The sequence below is a fragment of the Aythya ferina genome (genome assembly GCF_964211825.1).
Source record: "Aythya ferina genome assembly, chromosome: 26".
Classification (NCBI taxonomy): Eukaryota; Metazoa; Chordata; class Aves; order Anseriformes; family Anatidae; genus Aythya; species Aythya ferina.
This window is the reverse complement of record NC_140324.1, coordinates 1,637,515-1,660,541: the sequence shown is the minus strand read 5'-3', so window position 1 is coordinate 1,660,541 and position 23,027 is coordinate 1,637,515. Positions and strand designations below refer to the sequence as shown.

General features: G+C 60.3%; 2 protein-coding genes across 4 annotated transcripts in view; both read right to left on the bottom strand.

Annotated features, from left to right (window-relative positions):
* REXO1 (RNA exonuclease 1 homolog) overlaps positions 1 to 8,697 on the bottom strand; it is a 41,897-nt gene extending 33,200 nt beyond the window's left edge. The window contains exon 1 of one of the 3 annotated variants that reach the window (XM_084499142.1): positions 8,409 to 8,697. In XM_084499142.1, the coding sequence (XP_084355268.1) occupies positions 8,409 to 8,592 (184 nt within the window). In that variant the 5' untranslated portion in view covers positions 8,593 to 8,697. Of the gene's footprint in view, positions 1 to 2,361; positions 2,498 to 8,408 lie in introns of those variants that run through there. The other 2 variants (XM_084499140.1, XM_084499141.1) reach the window with 2 other exon arrangements.
* A 6,699-nt stretch (positions 8,698 to 15,396) lies between these two features.
* On the bottom strand, positions 15,397 to 22,486 carry ABHD17A (abhydrolase domain containing 17A, depalmitoylase). Its single transcript, XM_084498558.1, has 5 exons — positions 22,307 to 22,486; positions 20,656 to 21,150; positions 18,375 to 18,569; positions 17,324 to 17,503; positions 15,397 to 16,396 (listed from the first exon to the last, which is right to left on the bottom strand). The coding sequence occupies exons 2-5, from the start codon at positions 20,967 to 20,969 to the stop codon at positions 16,171 to 16,173; spliced, it is 915 nt and encodes a 304-aa protein (XP_084354684.1). The 5' UTR covers positions 20,970 to 21,150; positions 22,307 to 22,486; the 3' UTR covers positions 15,397 to 16,170.
* Between the last annotated feature and the right edge of the window lie 541 nt (positions 22,487 to 23,027).

The following is a 23,027-nucleotide window of genomic DNA, read 5'->3' as shown; positions in this document are numbered from 1 at the left end:
GCGCAGACCTCATTTGCAAGTACCCATAGCAAATTTTCAACAATTAACAATATCCAACTACTTGGAAATAATTAACGTTGAAATTTAAAATAGCACATTTCAAACAAGTATTCAGAGTAAACGGGCTGGGAGGGCAGGTGAGAGGAACTAAGAGAGATGTTTATTCCTCTTTCAACATAAACACGGTCCTAATGATTTCTCACACCTTCTCTCTAAATGTTAGCTTTAATTATTAACATTAAATAATAAAAATGTAGGTAACTTTGTACCAGTCTACGGAGAGCAGGGTAGGAGAGGTATTATTGCCAGTCCAGTCAAAGCTGGCCTCTCCCCGTGCGCCCCACTCCCTGCATCTGTTACTCCGTACGAGGGATCGATGCCAGAGCTACAAACATATTATGAACCCAAGCGATCATTTCTTCAGTAGAAAAAAAGGAAGCAAACACAAGAAAAGAAAGTCTTATATTAGCAAGGCCGAAAAAAGGTTGAACAGTCATCCATCACGCTGCGGTATTTTTAAACCAGCTCGTGACAAAGCCCGGGGATGGTTTCACCAGATGGTGCCAGCCTCTGAAGGGCCGTCTCGGTGCGCCGAGCTGGCCAGAGGTCCCACGATCAGCATCGGGACGGGTGGCTCATGCCAGGGGGTCGAGAGCAGCTGGGGACGATGGTCCCGGCACACGCAGCAGCACGCTGCCGAGCGGAGAGGAGGCGCAGCACGGCCGTGTCAAAGCTGAGCCGGCGGCACTCGCTGCGGTGGCGTGCTCGCACCAGGAGGGACACGGTGGGGCACAGCGTGCACGGCAGCCCGCAAGGCAGGACGCAGCTCCTGCTTTCATTCAAGAAAACGCGACTGTGCAGAGATTTGCCTGCAGTGCAGCAGAATATGGCACCAGGTAGGTCCTCATGCCTACTGCGGGTGATGCTGCAGCCTCCTGACAGCCTCGCCGGCAGTCCCGGAGGAAGTCTGAGACCTCCACTGCTTGCCCCGGTGACGGCAGCTAACTCTAGGATGCAGAAGCCAGAACAGGATGCTCTGGCCCGTGCAAAAACCATCGCTCAGCCTGTGCAAAAGCCATCGCTCACGCTTCTCTACTGCCGCAGTGATTTACAGTGCCGTCCGCTCGGCTGCTACAACAGGCAAAGAGCACCAGAGGCACGTCGATATCTGTGCTAAACGGAACGTTTTCCGAAGGGGAAACAGCACGCCAGCACGTTTCTCCCCTAGCCTCGGACAGAACTCGAGCAGTAAGCAGTGTGTTACCAGGGCTGGCACCCGAAGTATCGCGATTGTTCCCCGGGCTGCACCCGACCGGCGGCGCGGCACCATGCGGGCTCGAAGGCGTCTCGCTGCTTTAAAACCGACGGGACACAAATCTGGACGGTGTTTGGGTTCTTTGGAGAACTTTCCATTCCCCTTCTCATTTTAGCTTTAAAGTTAGTTCTCAATATGCAAGAAAAGTTGAAATTCTATTTGGAAAATACAAAAAATAACAGACTTCTTCTGTTTCCGATAAAGAGACAGACCAGAAAATATTTCCACCTCTCTTGTACAAGCACAAGGTACAAATAAGCATCTGCTTCACTATTTCAACAGCAGAGCAACTCTCCTTTCAAAGAATGAACAGAAAAAGAAATACCTCCAAGTATTCCGGTGACCAGCATGGTCACAAGCAGTAATTCTACCCCTGACCCTCCACTCCCTCCATTTTCCAGCCTTTCTCTGACTTGCTCAAGATAAGTTATCGTCTCAGCACCTGTCTTACTTCTTTAACTATTTCAAGGGAAGAACTCCCATTTAAGAGAAAAAAAAAAAAAAGAAAAAAAAAAAAAACCTATTTCAATACAGTCACAACTGGACGCTTTGAAAAACAAAGTTAAAAACTAAAGAAAAAAACCTTTTAGGCTATACAACATTTAAAAGCTTCAGCTGTGACCTACAAAGAGCTAACACCAAAATATAAACTGGTTTTAAAACCCGTCCAGCTTTAGTTACCTCAAAAGCCTAAATTAAAACTCTGCAGCTCCTTTACGACGCCGACACCTGTGGCTCCCCGGGCTCTTTTAGCCAACACACTCCCTGGTTCTCAGCACGAATCCTCTCTCAATACAAAGGCAAGCTCTCACCGGGAAACTAAAATCCTCGTGCAAGCAAACTTGCCAGAGCAGGGCTGAGTTTTTGCATAGTCTGTAGATTTTAAACACAAGCACAACGCCAAGGAGCGAGGTCTCATGTTAAATGAATGGCTAACAGGGGAAGCCTCTCTGGAGAAGTCGCCTCTCCGGCAGGTGCTTCACATCCTGCAACCCACACAAAACCCAAGTTCACTTCCCAGGATGTCCAAAACTTCAAAGAATTACCTGAGCTCCCCGCGGTTAACAGGTATTGCAGATATTTGTTCATGCTGTACTCGAGGCTTTGAATATCTGCCTGGCACAGCTGAGGCTCCGGCACAGGCTTATGGCACACCACGCTGACCATGTGCTGACACAGCACTTTCTGGGCTGCAGAGATAATTAGGGCAGGACTTCCCACCCCAAAGTCCCGCCTTCACCCTCATTTACTCCAAAGTCAGATTGGTTTTTACCCGAGTTTCTGCAGGGGCTTTTTGACTCTTTCTTTCTTTCCTAGTACTGTGACTGTCACCCTGGGGACTTCGTGGCATCTCCTTCCCCCCCTCCTACTGTACAAGTCACTTTTTACTCTGTTTAAGCAACACAAGGTGGCAAGCAGGGTGCTTTCCCAAGCTGCCGGCTTGGGGTAGTGCTGAGCAGCCCCACAGGGCCGCCCTGAGCCCAACACCACCCCCGTGCTCCCAGTGGGGAAGGAGCTGTGGGGCAGGGAGCGGGCCTGGCACGGCTCCTCGCTGCGTGCCAGGCTGTGCCCAGCGCTGCTGCCTCTCTGGGTGCCGGCACGTCCCAGCCGCTTCGCCCACCACGGGGCTCCCACGGAGAGGTTTGGGAGATCCGGGATTTAGAATCTGGCTTTGTGCTTCTCCAGCGCTAAGGCAGCACCACAGCGCTTGACTCGATGAATGAAACCAGAGGAAGTGTTTAAATGTCAAGGAAGGTATTTCATGCTGGAGAAATAAATCCTTCAGGATTTCCTGTCAGCGCGCAGAGGGGAGCCCGGGGAGTTTGCAAACCCCGGTGCCTCTGGGAGGCCCCTGCACCTTTATCGTTCACCATCCTTCTGGTTTTGTGAGGCCGCTGCACCTCCAGCATGCACCACTCTTCTGGTTCTGCTCCCACCTCCCCGCTGCTGCTTTCCACGCTGGACAGGGGAAGAGCTGAGCACAGCTCATGGCCAAGGGGACGCCGCTGAGCAGCTCTGCCCCCTGTAGCTGCCCTTCCGAGTCAGCAGCATTGCCCCACAAAAACCCCACACAAAATCGCAGCACGCAGAGCAGCTGTGCCTGCCTGCAAAGTTAACCTGCCCCAAGCACAGTTCAGTAAATTACAAGAGATCTCCCACTGCTGGAAGGCTGTCGCTCGGATTTACATGAGAAGACCCGTCCTGACCTCACCAAGTGGGTTTTTTCTTCTTCATTTCAGAACTCTTAGAAAACACCCACCAGCAACGATCTGGTAATTACTGTCCTAAACGCAACCGAGGAAAAACCTTAGCGAGGTCCCCACACAACCCGCGAGGGCGCACCCGGCCCTGAACCACACGACCTCTCCTCAGAAACACCGAACGCTGTCGGCAGCTTGCCCCACTTCTGCTCGTTCCATTTCCCTTTTAGCAAACGTACCAACAACAGCGCTTTCCTACAAGAAGCTGATCTCGCACAGCCACCACAGGAAGGAAAACACGTTACAGACTTGTCGTCCTTCACGCGGCACCAACCTGCACGGCGCGATACGTGGCACCGGGGCACTCACAGGGCACAGAGGCTGCTCCCACCCAGCAGCGCTGGGGTCGTCACGCAGCCCCACGTCGCGCTGAACAAGGCTCCTGACACCTGGAGACTCTTCTACGGCCTCGGTCCTACAGCGACGCGTGGGCTGAGGATGGTTAAAGTCAGGTTTTAAAGCTTACAGAGCCACTTTAGGTTTTATCAAGCATCATTTTGCACAGCATGTCGCATACAAGCCATGGCCACCCCGTACAGTTGTATTTTTTGGCTGAAGGGAGAGCTGCAGTGTCTCGCTGCACCGGTGGCAGGACCAACAGAACCCAGGAGACGAGCCCAAGGACTTGTCAGCACCTGACAGGAACCAGACGGCGTTGGTACAGCACCTCGCTCGGGGGCTGGGTGGCATAAATCACCCGGAGGGGAAAAGCTCTGTAGGACAGTGCCACAGAAACCTGCCCGGACACCTTTCAAAGGTGCCATCCAGAGCTGATCTGCAGAGCTTTGCCCATCCGGATGGTAAATCTGCACAAGGAAAGCTTTGGGCCATAGGGGAGGGCTGCCACGCGCTCGTCACCACGCGCTGCTCGAGGCTCAAGTGCTTCAGGGCAGGGTGCTGAAAGCCTCGCTCCCCCACCAGGATCAGAGCAAAGAGAAACTGGCACCTCCAGGCCCAGCTGCTGCTTTCTGCTCTGCGCTCAGAACGCATCCGCCTCTCAAGCATCTCCTGCCAGCTACTTCCAAAGCCACCAAACCAGAGCTGGGTTTCCTTCGGGTGTTTGTGAAGAGATGCATTCTGCTTCTTTCATGTCTTTCGGCATACTCAGGACCTGGACTTTAAAGAGAGACCCATTTTTCTCCTCCACAGCTCTTGAAGAGACGCTTTTAGGACTGAAGGCAGTTCTCCCCTCCTACTTAGGCAGCACGCTTTCAAGGCACTTCACACACATTCAATAATCTTTTCATCCCGCTCTGAAGCAGGTGGGTTTCAGTCATTTGGTAGATGGAAAAAGCACTTCAGCCAAGTCAGGATTAGAATTTACAACCCCCGGGTTCCCAGCCCTGCACAGGCTCACGTCCCATCTCTCAGCCCACCACCAGCACCGTGGAAATCCCACGGCGCTGAGGCCTCAGCTCCCAGCCAGTACTGCATTTCCACGAGCCTCGGGGAGCCACAGCCACCTGCAAAGACACGGGAACAGGCTTCACACGAAACACTCGCACAGCTCAAAGCCCCACTCAGCCATGCCCCGTGCACCACTCTCGTCGCACCGCTGCCCTCCTCACCTGCCAAGTTTGCATTTACCGAGCTGCTTTCGGAGGGGAAGGAAAGTGAACACCTGCCCCATGCAAACAGCAGCACAAAGGGGGGAGCGAGCTCCGTCCTCCCGCTGGAGATGGTCCCCACCAGGCACAGAGGCCCCTTCACTGCTCTCTCAGCACTGCAGAAGAAACGAGGATCACCTACTGCCAACACCACGCTCCTCAGGAAGTCTGCAACAGCAACAAGGAGGTGGGGGACAGCGCTGTACCCCACTAATTCCTCTCCTCCCCTCCTCTCCGCTCCCCCCAGCACACGTCCCCAGCCTCCTCCACCACAGCCGATCCCCTCCCCAGTTTTCAAAAGCTACTTCAAAGCCCCAGAAGTCCTACTAGGAGTTTTGGGGTTGTTGCCAGTCCTAAGGTGATCCTCAAACATCAAAGTGAGCACCAGCCTCGAATCAATATGCTTCGCAGGCCGGTTCTTTAGATGTTCTTTTTTTTTTTTTTTTTTTCCTAGGCTCTATCCCAGAAAACACAGATCTACACTGGAACTCTTGGTGCAGGAACCACCTGTTTGGCAAAAAAAAAAAAAAGGAAAAAAAAGTTTTTAAAGCTCATGTATTAAGCATTGCAATTAAATAGGTCAAAAATGCCTGTTACGAGGCTGCTTTAAAACCAGACAGGCAGCTTCGCTGACCAGGAGCAACTTGTGCTGGATGGAGAGCCTGCTTGCAAGAAGATGGTTGCCTGCTTGCAGCTACACTACTGCACCCTCTAGTGTAAGTCTCCAGCACATCCTTCCAGGCTCGGTGGCTTCAGCAGAAGGGCAGGAGCACCGCATCTGAAGCCATCAGATGAAGCTAAGCCTTGGCACTGCTTAAAAATAACAGCAGAAGCATCCTCTGCTCCCACAGATGCTCGGCACCTTACACAGCACCCTTCTGAAGGTCAGTGCTCTGCAGCGGGTTCCTCGCGTATTTTCCATTTCTCAGTCTAAATTAACACAAAAAAAAGACCGAAGTCCAGCTCTAGGTGGAGGCAGAACGTGCAGGGCCGTGGCTGTGACAGCTGCGCAGAGATGCCAAGGGGCTGGGGACGAGGCAGAGCAGGCACCGAGAGGCAGACACTTCACCTGAGAAAACTAAACCACTACAGCTTTTATTTTTCAAAAAGCTGAAGCTTCTCTAAGAGCCATAACACAACCAACAAACCTCTCTCCCTCCCTAAAACACGGACTTCTCCTGGGTCACCAATGGAGCCGAGCCAGGCCCAGCAGGAGCAGGACCGGGATCACTTCTACCAGCAGCTCCGCTCCCGCTCAGCTCTCACATGAACGCTTTCGACCACCATCAGAAGCTGCACAAACTGTCCAGGTGCCATGAAAGGTTTTGCTAGACACCAACCTTTGCTTCCCCATTTTGTAAGCAAAAACTTGAAGCTACTCAAAAAGCAAAACCAGCACCAGGTTTATTTAGTACAGCAGCAGCTGTTTCAGGTGGGAGCCCAAAACGGGCAAACCTTGCTCTCAAACTGACAGTCTGCAGATATTTAAAGGCACTGAAAGGTAACTGAAACATTAAGCACACCTAAAGGGCCCCACAGAGCTTTTCAAATTCAACAGAGCACTGAAAGAGGCAGGAGTTTTTGGTTTTATAATAGTGTATGTGTCTGACTGTGACTGCCTTGAATATGCTTATTTATTTTTAATTTGACAACTGTCGTGGTAAGATGAGCTGGTGATCAGGGGACACACAGAATTATTAATTTCTCAAGTTTACGAATAAGCCAACGTAAAGCAAGCATAATTTAAAAAAAAAATAAGCTGTGCTTTATTTTGACAACTTTGGCCTGAGGTCATTAGACCACACACACGAGCACGTATGGCCTAGTAGAATAACCGCTTTACCAAGAAAGCGAGCAGCAGCCTTCTGGGGGGAAGAACGAAGGCTTTCCTCTGCCAGTAGAATAAGCAGACCAGCAAATAATGACTAAGTAAAATGACGAGAGCTGCTGGAAGAACCGAGCAGAACAACAGCAATCCTTCCCGTAGCCAAGCTTTTTGAGAGCTGGCGTTGCTCCACGCCTCGCTGAAGTCCTGCTGGGGCTTCCCGCAGCCCCACCGGCAGGACCAGAAGCTGCTGGCGCGGCTCCTGCATCACCTCCAGGCCCATGGACAGCACGGCAGGTCAGAAGGCCGCCCCAACAGCTCGCTGCTGTGTGAGTTTGGCTGCCTGGGGGCACAGGGAAAGGGCTGAGCACAGAGCTGTCCTCCAGCAGCCTGGCAACAGGAGGAGGCTGTCCTCGGGCGATCGGTTATTGCAGGAAGCTGCTCCCCACCGCCCGTGGGTCGGGAGGTGCCTGCAGGATCCTGCCGGTGACCAGGGGATGGTTTGGGTTGGAAGGGATCCTCGAAGATCACGGCCTTCTCCAGAGCAGGGGGCTCAGAATCACAGCACAGCCGAGGCTGGAGGGGGGCCTCTGAGGATCAGCCAGGCCACAGCACGCAGAGCACGTCACGCAGGACGGCACCCAGGTGGGTTTTGGCCATCTCCAGAGAAGGAGCCTCCAGCACAGCCACTCTGGGCAGCCTGTCCCAGCGCTCTGTCCCCCTCACAGCACAGAAGTGCCCCCTCGTAACCAGCCGGAGCCTCCCGTGCTTCAGTTTGTGCCCGCTGCCTCTCGTCCTGTCACCGGGCACAAACCGCAGAGCCCGGCTCCATCCTCTTGCACCCTCCCATACCGACTGAGGAGATCGAAGCCCTGGGCTCACCCTCTCCAAGGATCACGGAATCATTACGGTTGGAAAAGGCCCCCAACAGCACCTGCTCCAACCCCCGAGCCGCGTCCCCAAGCACCTCGCCCAGCCCCTCCTCGAGCACCCCCAGTGCCGGTGACCCCAGCAGCTCCCCGGGCTCTGTCCCAGCACTGCCAGCGATGTCTCCCCGCTCCCAGCCGGGCACCCCCCGAGGCCGTTCCCTCTGCTGCGGGCAGAGCCCGGCCCCAGCTCCCCACAGCCCCCAGGGAGCGGGGAGGGCCCCCTGAGCCTGCTGCAGCCCCAGCACCCCTCAGCTCCCTCACCACAGGGCCCGTGCGGAGCCCCCCCCCCCACCTCACCTCACGAGGCCAGACCCCCCCCTCGCCCCCCCCGAGGCCCGGTTTCTCTCCGCACACCGAGCGGCCCCGGGGGCTCCCCCTCCCCCCGGGGCGGCGCACTTTTGTGCCCGGGGAGGCCCCGGGCCGGCAGAAGGGAGGCGGGGAGGGGGACGGAGGCCGCGGCCGGGGCCGTACCTGCGCCGTGGCCCAACGCGGCGGCGGCGGCGGCCGCACCGGGGGCTCCGCAGCGCGCCGCCACCGGGGGGTGTCGGAAATGGCAGTAGGGCCGGCGGCAGGGGGGGCCCCCGGCCGGCCCCGACCCCCCGGAGCCGAGGAAGGGGCAGTCGATGCCGCGGAAGTAGCCGCTGGAGCGCAGCATGGCGGCACCGGGCGGCACCGGGCGGCTCCGGGCCCCGCGCTCCCGCCTCAGCGCCCCGGGCCCGCCGCCATCTTGGGAGCGCCGCGGCCCGGCCCGCGAGGTCCCCCCCGCGAAGCCGCTGCCAGCACCGGGCTGCCCGCGGCGCGCCTGAGCGGGAGGGGACGGGAAATGGCGGGCGGGGCCCCGGCGAGAAGGGGGGCGGGGGGAAAATGGCGGCCGGGCCGCGTGAGGCGGGGAGGGCGCGGGAGGGATGGGGGCCGTCCGCTGGGGACCGTGGGGGTCTGCGGCTCCCTCAGGACGGGAGCGGGGCGCTGCTCGCTGGGGACAGCGGCAGGGCGAGGACGGGGAAGGGTCGGGGCGGGTGTCGGGGCACCCAGAGGTGCTCGGGCACGGAGCTGCTGCAGCTCAGGGAGCGTTGGGACGCGGCTCTCGGCCGCGCGGTGCGGTTCTGGGGTGGTCCTTTGGGGTCCCAGGGGTTGTGCCCGGTGATTCCAGCTCCCCGCAGCCCCCAAAACGGCCTCGGCTTTGAGGTCTTGGAGGAGGGAGCCTGCCCGCATCCCGCCCTGGGACCGCTGCATCCCCAGCAAAGGAGGCCGGGCTGGGACAACATCAAGAAACGAAGCAAGAAATGAAGGGATTTCCAGGAGAAATCCCACCAGGTGTAGGCAGGAGCCACAGCTCAGAGACAAGGGATGAGCCAGGAGAGTCTCGTCCCATGTGAAAGCGAGGACAGGAGACAGGGTGGAAAGTACTGGGGAGGTGCAGGGAGCCAGCTGGATGACTTAGAGAAAGGTACTCAGCTGGTGGGAGGAGGAATTCATGGCCCCAAGGAAGGACAAATGAAGGATGACAGAATTTATGTTTCATAGGCATCTTAAAGAAACAAAAAAACTTTTATTTTCAATGATCCTTCCTGTATGTTACCCCCCCACACCCAGTATCCCAGCAGAGCAAACCCAGAGGCTGAAGGTGAGGGAGGAACCCACCTCCTGCTGCTGCCCAAAGCACGGGGAGAATTGAGCAAGAGACCAGTGCCCCAGCACTGCCAGGGCTTTGGAAAACCTGAATGATCAATGAAAAGCATCGCTAAAGCTCCTCCCAGCAGAAGGAAGCACACGTGCACTACCACATACCTCATTCCCTTTCAGACTCTTCAGTTACAGTCAAAAAACGCGGGGTTGAGATTTTCCAGAAGTTTAACACAGATGGTTCATTTAGAAAATGATTTCTGACCCCCAAACCTGGTTATTTTTGGCAGCAAGGAATCCTTTCTGGTAATCCCCATCCCTTGCTGCTGGAGCAAGTGGCACTCATTAGGAAAAGTCACACAAGCACATGTGGGCTGAGGGCTCCTCTCAGCACTGCTTCAGACAAACACAACAACTGCATAGACATATTTTTTAAACCAGGAGGGTGGAAACACCGGGGGATAGCAGCTTGCCTCGGGCAGAAACATGCCACCAACACAAAGTGCTTTACGAGGTACCAGGCAGTGCTCACACCAAGCATCCCCACGCACACTCCTGCCAGCCAGCTCTCTGCCTCCCACAAGCACTAAAAAAGAAAGCTGTTCTTCTCCCCCCCCCCCCCCCCAAAGAAAAAGACAGCATTTTTATTTTTATGAGAAAGAAATTTATTTTATATAACATCAGCTCTAATAGAGAAGACCATATAGGAACATCGCATATGCAGACACACTGAATAATGTTGTTTCCCTGCCTTATAATTCTTGCCCCAAGTTTACTCAACTCAGAAGCTGACAAAATAATATAAAATACTATAAGGTAAACCATTTCTGCCCAGACCTGCAGGATCCCATGTGGAAAAACTACCCCAAATCGATTCAGGCTGTCTCTTCCCTCACTTGTGTACGTGATGGTGCTGGTTCAGCTCCTCTGAGTGCGCAAACGCTGCAGTCAGACCAGGTACAGGGAAACGGCCACTCGCCTTCAGGGCAGAGGGAGAGGGGGGCAAGCACCTTTTGTGGGGGTTCAGCACCCCAGAAGAGTTCCTCCAACGCTGCTGAGGGATTCCCAGATCAACTACTGGGTTCCCAAGAGTGACCCCATCTCCCCCCCAGTGCTCCCACCTCTTCACAAAATACCCTGATTTGATTTAATTTAAATAAGGAACAGGGCTGGGACAGACAGACCTATGTGTGTGCCAGCTTTTAAACTGAAAGCCTTGCTGCAAAACTAGAAGTACTGGCTTAAAAATGACACATGAAGGGGTTTCACACCTTTTCACTACCCTTTTTCTCAAGGAAGGTTGCTGCTTGCATTTTCCCAATCCCATTTCAACCCTCTTTTAAAAAACAGTGTACTGCAAAGCTGCGAGCCTCGAGCCCTGTAAGACATGCCCTGCAGAGGAAAAAGCTGCCAAAAAGCCATCCCTGGCTCTCCAAATCCCCCCTTTTCTATTTTCCTGGCTTGGCCCAGGGGATTTGCAGGGGAGGCCAAGGCACTGGGCAGCCTCCGCAGCCACGCCACCTCCAGGGAAAAGAGCTGGGGTGCACAGGGTGCCCACAAATGACTCAGCACCTACTGGGATGGGAAGAGGGAACCTGGGTGCCAGAGCTGCACCCTCCAATTTGGGCTCCCCAAACTCAGTCCCAGGTTTCCATCCCATTACAAAGCCTGGGCTGCCCCGTTGTGGGGATGGCGCGGGGTCAGCCCTGCCAGTGGGGCCTCGGGACGAGCCTCCCCAGGCCACCGGGGCCAGGTCCCCCCCTGGAACCCAGTCCCAGCCCTCTGCCACACTCAGCCCCACAGCATGGGGCTGGACCATGGGTGCCAGCACCCAAAACACCTCCCGCAAGGAGAGGGTCTCTGGGGCCCCAGCAGGCACTTGGTCCCCCATTTCCCCCCTATTTCCCACACAAAATAATCTCACTTTCAGGAGCAGAGTGAATTTTATGAAGTTTTTCAGGGAAAAAGGCCAAAAAAGTATCAAAGAGAAATCTTCGTATTTTGGTCACTGAATGCTTCTCGTATTGCAGATCTCCATGTGTCGCATGTTACTGCGTGTCACCACAAACATGTAACTGCCAGGGCAGGTTTCTGCTCCACATCGCAAGTTTGTCACCTTTTCTCCACATCCACATGGAAAATTCACTGTTGTCCCAACGCAGGCCCTGACACCCAGTGAGATGTGTCACCAAAGACTTTATAAAGTTTAAAAAATAAAAATTAAAAAAGAAGAAGAAGAAAATAAAAAAATAATAATAATAAAAGGCGATTTCTCAAAGCTGCTAAAACTTCCTCCTGCAGGGTCGTCTCTTCGCAGGGACCAGCTTTTCAGTGTGTGGGGCGATGCCTGTCCCATCCCCCCCATCCTGGCACCCCCCGCCCTGCATCCCCCCAACCCCAGGGGTGCTCCAGCCCCCCAAGGACGCCCCCAGCCCTTCAGGAGATTCTCCAGCCCCCAGGGTGCTCCCAGCCCCGCCGGCTCCCTGGTCCCGCATGCACCGTGTCCAGGCATCGTCGCGGCAGGGCTGTGGCAGCCCGTGGGCCTCCCTTCACCGTCCCAGCCTCCAGGCATCGCTCAGGCATAGGATGACAAAGGGAAGCTCACAGGGGGCGAGGGGCCGCCGGCCCCGCAGTCCTCCGGGGATGGGACGCGCTCCTGCAGAGGGAGGAGAGAAGTGAGCCGGGAGGGGAGGAAAGCAGGCAGGAGCCTGGGGGAGCCGATGGATCCCCAAACCCATGGCCATGGGAAGTGGCAACCAGCCCATGGCCAGTGCCAGCCAACGGCCCCAGTGCTGCTTCTACCCGGGGGGCGGTTTGGGGTGCGGGCAGGGGGACGCGCACATGGGCAGAGCCGTGTGCCGGGGGTGTAACCTCAATGTGTGGGTGTGCACGGAGGGGGTGAGGAGTGTGCCTCTGAAAAAGGCAGCGTGGGGACTGTGTGTGTGTGTGTGTGTGTGCGCGCACGCCCCCGGGGGTCTGCGTGCCAGTGTGCTCACCTGCCTGTGCACACACGGATGCACGTGCACACGTCTGCAGGCACACAGAGCACACACGTGAGTGTGCCCAGCTGTGCGGGTACCCCCCATGGGTGCACACCCGCAGAGGCCCGGCCCAGGCACAACCCGCCACAGGGGGACCCCAGGGACCCCCCAGACCCCACCACCCCCTGCAGCGTGGGCTGGGGGTGCCTGGGCTGCACCCCAAGCTCCCTCCTGCCCAGGACACGGTGCTGCCACCGCCACCGCCTCTCCCCAGGGCCGGTCTCCGCTCCAGGATGCTTGCAGCAGCGCTGCTGCCCTGGGGCAGGTGGGCCCTGCTCCCCCAGAGCCACCGCTGTCCCCATCCCCTGCTGTCCCCGCCAGCCCCCAGTTCGCTGCCTCACTCACCTGGTGGGGCAGAGCCAGGCGCTGCTGCCAGAGCATTGTGTCCTCTCCTCTCCTCGTCCTTCCCTTCCCTTTCCCCTTCCCTCCATCTTAGCCGGCGCCGCGCAGAGCCCCTCGCCCCGGCTTCCCTGCTCCAACGCCCTCCTGAGTCCCCAGCCCCAGCGCAGATGGGACCCTTCCCCGCTGCCCTTTTATACCGTCTTTGTTCATATGACAAGCACGTGAAAAACCAGAGCAGAGCTTGGAAAAAAGCTCCTTAAGACGCTTGAATTCAGTTTCCTGGATCCCATGACTGAGCTCGGGCTGTGAGCGGGGTCTCATGACTGTGGCACACAGGCCCCGGCCATCAAAAGGCTCCTTTATGTCCCAAAAGACTTAAACCCCTCTTGGCCGGTCACTCAGCGAGCCACAGGTCCTCCGTACCCAGCCTGAGCCGCAGCCCCATCGGCACCGGCATCGTGCCCCTGCCAGGGGCACCCCAGCGGGGCCGTCCTTGTCCCCCGAGGAGCTTCAAGGTATCCGGGGTGTCCCCTCCCACAGCCACTGCACACACAGGTACAGACACAAGTACAGACACACACACAGGTACAGACACACAGATGTACACACGAGTACAGACACACACGTGTACAGACGTACACACTCCCCAGCCCAGCTGTGTGCCCGTGACTGCAGCAATGGGAGCAGGAGCTGCATTTGCTTCCAGGCTGGGTGCTTTCAGGTGGCCCAGGGGGACCCCTGCCCTGTCCCCTCTTCTGTGCTGAGGTGGCAGGAGGGAACCTGGGCACTTGGAGGCCTGACTCTGCCCTTTGCCTCCTCCACACTCTGCAGGTTTTGGCTGGGTCCCCCAGCAGCACCCCTGGGCACCAGACCCCGTCCCACCACTTTCCTCCCCTCGCGGTGTTCCCAACCTGCGGCACCAGCAGCAGGGACAGAAGTGACATCCCAGTGGTTCCCAGCCCAGTGTGGCCCCAGTGGTGGGGGACACCGGGCCCAGGACCCCTGAGGTGGGTCTGGCTCAGGCATTCTGGGGTCTCTGCAGCTCCCTCCTTGGGCCTGTGTAAGGACCGAGCCCTCTCGACCAGGACCAGCAAAGGGTCCGGCCCCAGAAAGCCCCAATCTCAAACCACAGGGGAGCCCCCACTGGGTCTAAACTTTATGGATTGAGCTGAACTTTTCTGCCTTTTTGCTTTTTTCTTAACTGAGACGCAGTAAATACAACCGCAAGCTGCCCTCATGTCCCCCCAAACCCCACTGCCAGCTGCGAGACGTCCCGCCGGCGATGCAGAGCCGCTCCAAAGCATCTGCGGCTCAACAGGAAACAGGCGGCAGTAAGAGGATAAAAATACACCCGGTGTGAACAAAATGCCTCTGTGCTGGGATTAGGGCACTGTGGGCTGCTCCAGCCCCGCTAATCGGGGTTGGGGCTGGTGGCACTGCCGGGTGCTGGGGGCAGCGGGGCTGGGCGACCGCGGCGGCTTCCAGCACACGTGTGAGCCCGGGGCTGTTGCAGCCACACAGCGAGGTGAAGGCTGGGGGATGCTCAGGGAGAGCCCGGGCATCCCAGCTGCCAAAATCCCCCAGAAGGGGAGAGACAACCTGAAGCTGCCCCCCAAATCCTCCTCTAGTGCCTGCAGAGTCCCACTGCCAAGGAAGGGTCCCCCCACCCCCATGGCACTGCAGAGGGGTCGTGGCTTTGGATGCCACAGGGGTGCTGGGGGCAGCCAAGGGGTGTGTGGGGAGCAGGGCCCCCTGTACCCTCCGTCCCAAACAATGGGGGCATTTGAGTGCTCCGAGTGTGGGCTCACAGCAAGGCCCCACCACGAGGCCCCTCTGAGTGCAGCTTAAGGAGATTATCGCTCCTCACACGAGCGACAGAAGGGGACAGGAGGGGGACAGGGACACAGTTGGGAAATGGCACCCAGGAGGCCCCCAAGTCCCTGCTGGCAGCAGAAGAGCCCGAGCGGTGCGTTGTGGTTTGAGCCAGCGACGAGGGATGTGCAGGAACACCCTCAGCCATTTCCACCAGCTCATCCCGAGGTGATCTCAGAGCAGGCTCGCACCCCAAAAGCACAAACCTGAGTGCCATGTCCTTGTGCGGGGCAAAACAGCCCCATCCCCAGGCAGGAGGGAGGGGGACATCCCACACACCCATTCCCATGGCCAGTGCACACCCCCGCAGCCCCTCGCTGTACCTGGAATCAGAGGGGTCCCCGTGCAGTCAGCGGCACGGCTGGGAGCAGAGCCCGTCACAAACAAGATTTGCCCCCGCTTTCCCTCACAGACCTGAGGGTGGTCCCAGGAAGGGGTCCACAACAGCCCCCCACCCTGGGGACACGTCCAGGCACAACCCAGGTGAGGCATCGGCTGCTGGGGAAAGGAGAGGGGCTGGAACCGTGAGGCTGGGGCAGGGGGAGCGGCCCCAGGAGGCCCCAGAAGGGTGCACACAGGTAAAATGTTAAACCTCAGCTCTTTATTTGGTGCCCGGTTTCCTCACCCCGCTCCCTGAGGGAACCGAGAGCGAGGGGCAGGGGAGAAGTGTCAGAGGGGGAGACCTGAACGCAGGGAACACTCCGAGAAGGCAGAGCAGGGCCAGAGCTGAGGGGGCAAGGCAGAGGGCACCCCTCCATGCATCCCCAGCCTCCCCTGGGGAGGCAGCTCTGTCCAGCCAGAGCCAAGCACCAGGCACCCTGCTGCCATCACCAGCTCCAGTCCCAGAAGCTCCCTCGGGAGCAGGAGCTGCCACCTCCTCCGTCCTGCAGCGGGGCACACAGCACGTAGCGACGCTGGAGCGGGGGGGACAGGCACCCGCCCTGCTGCTGCCTCCGGCCCAGCCCCTCTCCAACTCGCCTTATTGCTATAGTCAGAGCAGCAGAGCAGCCAGGAGTAATCGGAGAGTTTGTTGTTTTAGGAGAGGGGACAAGGACGTGTCCGAAGCCGAGGATTCGCCATCAGGAGGGTGGGCTCTCATCTGGCCAGGGAGGGGGGAAGGAGCGAGCTGCCATCTCTTGCCAGCCCGGCCGGTGGTGCCAGCAGCGCCGGGGCTGACGCAGGGAGGGAGGAGAGCTGAGCCCACGTCCCGCAGGAGACGTGCCGTCTGCTCAAGCCACCTCCCGAGGCTGAGGCTGGACAAACTCACTGCACCTCCAGCAGAAGGGACCGGGGGGCGCTGGGAGAACGGACGTGCACGCAGAAACCCCCACCCCGCCCCGCTCCCTGCCCCGCAGCTAGTTGCGTTGGCTGGCCAGCTCCTGGGAGATGAATTTCCGAAGGCGCTCGAGGTACTGGCTGTACAGTTCAATGTCATTGTGCCCGGCCCCATCCACCCACAGCGGCTCCACGGCCTTGGGGCAGCGTTCAAAGAGCGCCAGGCCATGGGAGAAGTCGATGACTTCGTCCTCCGTGCCGTGGATGATGAGGACGGGAGAGGTGATTTTGGAGATCTTCTCAATGCTGTCAAGAAGGGGGGTGGGGAAGAGACGAGAGACAGGGTAAGCACAAGGATCAAGGCACCCCTGTTCCTTCTGTCCCCTGAAACAGCCCCTCAGGGAAAGGCACCAGGAAATGCTCTCTGATCACAGCAGAGTGCAGGGATGCGGAGCCGCTGCTAACGCTCCGGGACAAGATCCCCGCCAGCGTGACAGCTGAGGACCAGACAGCAGTGACAACAGCCCCACGGGACCCAGGCAGGGCTGAGGGAAACCACTCTGGGACAGCGGGATCCTGCAGCGGGATCGGCCGTGCCGTGCTGCAGGGCAGGGAAGTGAGGCTGTTCTCAGCCCGGCCCCCGAGGCCCAGAACACAAAGGCCGAGCGAGGCCGTCGGGACGTGGAGCGTGGGCTGGTGGCTCCCAGCCACAGCTTCCAGCTCAGGGACAGTCCCTCGGGCCCCGCTGGCCTGGCTGCAAGGAAGAGGCAAAGCAAGAGCTTGTCCTGCCTGGAAACACCACCCCAGCCCTCCTCAGAGCAGGGGAAGGAGCCCAAAATACTGCCCTTGAGGGAGAGACAGGTCCCAGAGACCCCGCAGGGACTTGCGATATGCAGCAAGGAGCCAGGGGGATGGCCCCAGTGCTGACGGGCAAAGATACTGGGACAGGGTGGCTGGGAGGGGATGCCACCAGGGGATGTGGGGTGGACACACGGCGTGGTCCTCAGGAGGTGGCACAGCAACTGCGGAAAGGGTCACCAATCCCCCTGAGGGGCCTAAATGCAAGGCAGGAGGATCCTGATGGACACGTTTAGGGCTATCCTAGGAAACGGGTCCCCAATTTTCCCCATAACCCCTTTGTGGCCAGGGCTGGTGTTGAGGACAGAGCTGGTCCGGGCACTGCCCCTCCAGAGGCAAACCTGTGCCCCAGTCCCTCACCCTCAGGCCACCTACTTGGGGAAGGCATCGAACCAGTAGGTCTTCTTGGTCTCGGGGAAGGCGACTCTCATGCCAGAGGTGAGCGGGGAGTGGAGCACGATGGCAGCGCACTCGTAGCGGGAAGCCAGATCAACCGTGGGCACGGTGCCGATGCTTTGTCCATACAAAATGATGTTCTCTGGGCTGATCCCGTACCTAGGAGAGGGGAGGGCAGGTCAGTGCCCACACGGCAGGCAGCGGAGTCACGTCGCCAGAAGCCGCCTGCTCTGGCCACAGCACACACAGGGTGCGAAACGAGGGAAGGCTGCGGGGCCAGCCCCAACTCCTCCAGGCTGTGCCCAAAGCAGCTGCCCTGCATCCCCAGCTGCCTGCTAATGCTGTAGCAATTAGCGCTAATTAAGAGCTGCACACAGCTTCCCCAGCTGGAGCACCAACCCGGGGATAATCCTGTCTGGGAGGTGGAGGGGCTGTCCCCACCACGGACCCAGAGCTGCCTGGGCTGAGCAGCCGGGTGAGCTGTGGGGGTGTCAAGGCTCAGCCTCGCTGGCAGCAGGGTGCAGGGGGGGGTCACAGCCCCCCAGGGCAGCAGCCAGACCTCGGGCAAGCTGCGAGCCAGGCCCAGCTCCCACCAGGGCTCGGCACAGGCACGACAGAGCACGGCCTGTGCCAGCAGTGGGAACCACTGCATCCCTGTGAGCCTCAAGGCAGCCACCCAGAGCAAGGCCAGACCCCGCAGCATCCCCACAGCTCTGGGTGCCCCCGCCCGCAGGCTTTCCGCTCCCCCCTCTCCCATTCCAAGCAGCCTGGGCCCCTCTCAAGGAGATTTCCTGTTTTCCACAGCTCCAGCCCGCAGGGTTTTCCTGGCGGCCTCGGCAGCTGCACGCACCCCCACCAGGGACACCTCAGCGCTTGTCACCGCAGCGCGGCGGTGGCAGACAGCGATCGCAGGCCGCCCACGCGCACCGGGGAGCCTGGAGACACAGCACAAGCACGGTGCTAAACCCAGCACCCTGCACTGCCTCCCAACCCAAGCCCGCTTCATCCTGCCCTCCCCAGCCCCGCTCACCGCGTCCGCAGCGCCTGCCACGCGGCGTCGATGTCGGAGTAGAGGTTCCTCTCCGAGGGCTTGCCCGTGCTGGCGCCGTAGCCCGAGTAGTCGTAGGAGAAGATGTTGCAGTTGATGCGGGTGCCCAGCCCGATGTAGAAGCTGCTCATCTGCCCCAGGTCCACGGCGTTGCCGTGCGAGAAGAGCACCGTGTACCTGCAGCGCCGGGGCGAGACGGGCACGGAGGGTTAATTGGGGACGCTGCTGGGGTACCTGGGACACCCCCTGTGGAGACCGAAAGCCAAACCCCAGCACCCAGAGGGCCACAAGAAGGTCCCTGCGACAGCCCCGGCCTGAGCCCAGAGATGCCCCCGACCTCCCTCACCGCCTGGGGCTCGCTACCAGTGGAAACAGGCAGCCCACGGGCAGGATGCTTTTGTTGAAGTTTTTGAGCCTATTTTTGGTAGAAAGCTCAGGATTTGGGGCCATTTGCCCAATGGGGATTTAAAGTAAGGATTCTGACAGCAGCTTTTTTTCTCTCCTGAGCCTGGCAAGATACCAGACCTTGGGAGAGAAGTGAATTGTGGGAGTGACAAGACGCAAAAAATTTCCACCATAAGGGGAAAAACAATGTTAATCATAAAAATTAACACTAATAGCGTGCTGATGGAAGCCCGGCTCTCTCCTGCTGGGGGGGAGACTCCTTGCTGAGCCCTCGCAGCCAGTGAGGGATGCCTGCGGCCAGGTCAGACCCTCACATCCCAGCCCAACCACCCCGGTTTGGCTCCTCTGAGCAACGCCCGATGGCCGGTGACCTTGCCAGGGCAGGAGCAGGGGGACAAACAGCACAACGGCACGGAGAGGAGAGCAAGGGCAGGACCCAAGGCCTCTCTTCTGCTTTTAGATGATTGAGCAACAACGAGCTCCAGTTTGGCTTTGCAACCTCCAGACCGGGCTGTGAGCACTTAAACTTAGCGGCCTCACGTCGGGGGGCAGCACACAGCACACCTCAGCGCTGCCACGCCAGCAGCCAAGGCTCCCCAGGGAATCCAACCCCTCCACCCAGGAATGGAAACTAAAAATAAAATAAAAAATGCTTGAAATCCACCAGAGCTAAACCATGGCAACAGAGGGCTCGGGGAGCCCCAGGAACCAGGCGCGCTGCTCAGCCCGAGCCACTGGGTGCTGGAGGAGCAGCCCGGACGTGGGGACAAAGCCGGCCCCAGCCCCTTCCCTGCAGCCCCGCGCCGAGCGCCACTTCCGCGGGCTGGGGGGACGGCGCCAAAGCCCGGATGCGCAGGCAGAGCAATCCTGCCGCCGGCTTCCTCCCTCTGGGGACCTGCGAGATGACGGGGCTGGAGCAGACATCCCCACGAGGCAGCCACCCCACCTGAACCCGCCCCACAGCCCCGCGGTGCCGCCAGCTCGGGGAGCAGCTGCCACGCGCCCAGCCCCGCCGGGGGGTCTCCATCCCCACCCCACGCCCGCGCTGCCCCCCGCCAGCTGTCCAAGCGGATCCCAGGAAGCTGCTGTGAATTCCTGGAGGCTCTGCCCGAGGCGTTTGGCTCCACTGCCTGCAGGGAGACCCCCAGCCCCTCGGCAGCTCCATGAGGGGGAGGTGTGGGGGGCTGACCCCAGGCCATCAGGAACAGCCACTGTGCACGGACAGGGGCATCACAAGCACGGTCACGTCCTCCCTCCCCGATGGAGCAACTGCACATCGAGCTCTTCCCAGCTCACGGACGTGCAGGGCGACGTGGGGCAGGTTGTGCCTAAATCCCTCCTGGCTTTCACCCCTATTGCTCTTCTCTTTGCAAAATCAAACATGCCCAGCAAATTAGACCAAACGTGCAAACAGCCTGCAAACAGCACGCTGACGCCCTGCTCTCAGTGCAATCCTCACGCCGAGGCTGGGCACGCACCCAGAGCGTTGTGTCAGCGGCGTGACATCAGGAGGACACCTCTTTCTGCCCAGGGAACGCCGGCATCCAGGAGGGGACGCCGAGGTCCCCGTGGCCTTCGGCTGTGCCTCGACTCGCTCCCTCGACCTGCTCAGTGCCATTCCCAGTTCAGCCACAAGCCAAACAGGTTCTGAGAGCTGAGCTCACCCGTGCCGTCAGATGCCTCCGAAGCCCCGCGGCAGGGCCAGCTCCTTCGGCAAGGTGCCGGGTCAGGCTGGGGCAGGGAGGCTGCCACCTGAGCAGGACGGCCCCGAGCCCTCCAGCACCGCCGCAGCCCAATGTCCATCGGATCGGGGTGAGACCGATGGCAGCGCCAGGCCGGCACCTCCACCACCACTCACCTGGCGCCCGGCACGCAGCGGACGTACATGCAGCCGATGCGGTTCCCTCGGCTGCTCTTGGTGACAAACACCTCGATGTTGTCCAGCTCCCGCTGGGAGTACTGGAAATCCGCCCGGTCCTTCAAGTGCAGCTTCCACCGCCCCGCGGCGCCGCCTCGCAGGGACCCGGTGCTGGTGCTGCCGACGGGCTCTGGCTCGGGGACCACGGCGTAGGTGGGCTCCGGGGGCAGGAAGGCCAGCTTGGCGGCGATGCGGCTGGGGCACGGGGGGCAGCAGAAGAGGCAGCAGAGCTGGCTGATCGACAGCCCGTTCATGACGGCGGCTTGGAAGCCGAGCGTGCCGGCAGCGAGGGAGGATGCGAGCTGGACAGGGGCTGGCGGCGGCCGGCAGAGGCCCCGTCCTCGTCACAGCTGCCAGCAGCACGGCGCGGCCGGCAGTCCTTGGAGGGCCGTGGGTCTGGGGGGGGCGGCCGCCATCCGTCTGTCCGCTGGCAGCCTGCAGGAGGGACAGACAGACAGCAGTGAGGGGCTCGCGGTGCGCTCACACACAACCACAACCAAACCCGGCCCCCACGAGCCCCTCACCCACACAACGCACCACCACGTGTAACACCCTCCCGCCCCGCGCTGGTGCTGAGCCCCCCGCACCCAAAACCACCCCCCCCCCGGTGCTTTCTGAGCATCCCCCATCGCACACCGCAACCCCCGCAGGGATCTGCGGCGTCCTCGCGCCAGCCCACGCCGGGGAGGCGAGGACAGGAGGCCAGCAGCGCGGGATCGCACGCCTGGTGCCACGAAGGACGCGGTCCCTTGGTGCCCCCCCCGGGTGCTGGCACGCGTGTGTGGCTGGAGGGCAAAACTCCTGAATAAAGCAGGGAAAGGAGGGGGGGAAAGCAACTATTTTCTGCAAGTTCGGGCACAGGCTTGCGGCTGAGGAATGTCAAAGCAGCCCACACCCCGAGGAATTCGCTCCATCTGCTTCCGAAGGGCTGGGAAAGAGGAGGAAAGGGTGGAGGGGGCGGCTGCAGCCTGGGGGGGGAGGCACACACGGAAATATTCGGAGGAGAAGGACGCCACTGCCTGGAGCCCCGCGCTGGGAGCTGGACTCGGGTCCCCCCCATCCTGCACACCGCAGCCCCACGCTGGGCACACCGCGGGGGGGGTGCTGAGCACCTCGGTGGCCACGCAGGCAGGCGGCAGCGCCCACGGCCGTGCCCTCACCTGTGTCACCACAGCTGGGGGGGGACACACGCTGTGCTCGGGGTCGGGGGGGGGTGGGGTGGGGGGGGGGGCTGTGAGGTGGCCGCAGACGCAGCCGGACCCCCCCCAACCCCGCGTGGTGCTGCGGGGGGGCTGGGAAGGGGCTGGGAAGGCCCTGAGCAGGACCCGGCCCCGCACCCCCAGCCCCCCCCGTGCCCTCTCCCCACACAGCCCCCAGGCTGAGGGGGGAAAATGGGGAGGGGGGGGAGGGGGCTGTCACTGGGCCCCCGGCTTCTCCTGGAGCACGCAGCGGCCCCGGGCCCCCCGGTAACCCCCAGGGCCCCCCCTTGAACCCCAGGGCCCCCCCTCAGCCCCACGACCCCCCCCTTCAGCCCCTGAGCCCCCCCCTCAGCTCCAGGCCCCCCCCTCAAGTCCCCCCCGGCCCCCGCTACCTGCACACGCCAGGGCTCCGCCGCAGCGCAGGCCGGGCTCCAGGCTCCAGGCTCCGGGCTCGGCTCAGCCCAGCTCGGGGCTCCCCCCGGGGCCGCCTCCTCCGGGCCGGGCGAGCTCGGGCCGGGCCGGCCGCTGCGGGCCGCCGAGGCGGGGGCGGCGCTGCATGGCGGCCCCCCCCCCTTCCCGGCCCCGCCCGCCGCCGCCACTGCCGCCGCCGCCGCGCGGCGGAAGTGACGCCCCCGCCCCGCCCACGCCGCCCGCGCGCCCGTTGCCAGGGCAGCGCCGCGCGCCTGCGCTGCAACCGCGGCGTGCAACCGGGGCTGTGCTGCGAGCGGACGGCGTGCAGGTGGTGCGTGCAACCGCTGCGGTGCAAACGGGCTGCGTGCAAACACTGCGTGCAACCGGCCTGCAGTGCAGCTGCTGCATGCAACCAGGCTGCGTGCAAACGCTGCATGCAACCGAGCTGCAGTGCAACCAGGGTGCGTGCAACCACTGCGTTGCTGCATTTCTCCCTGCAGGGCTCACGCCTTCCCAGTGCCGCACGGTTGCTTCCCCGCAGCAGTTGCAGGCCCCCCCCGGACGTTGCACTGTCCTGTCCCTCGTGGGGGTGCTGCACACCCCGCTGCTTGTGCTGCAGTAGGGAGGCCCTGGCAAGATGGGGTTGCGCCCCACAGAGCGTGCAGGGAGGGGTCCTGCCATTCCTGGGCACCATGCAGGCGA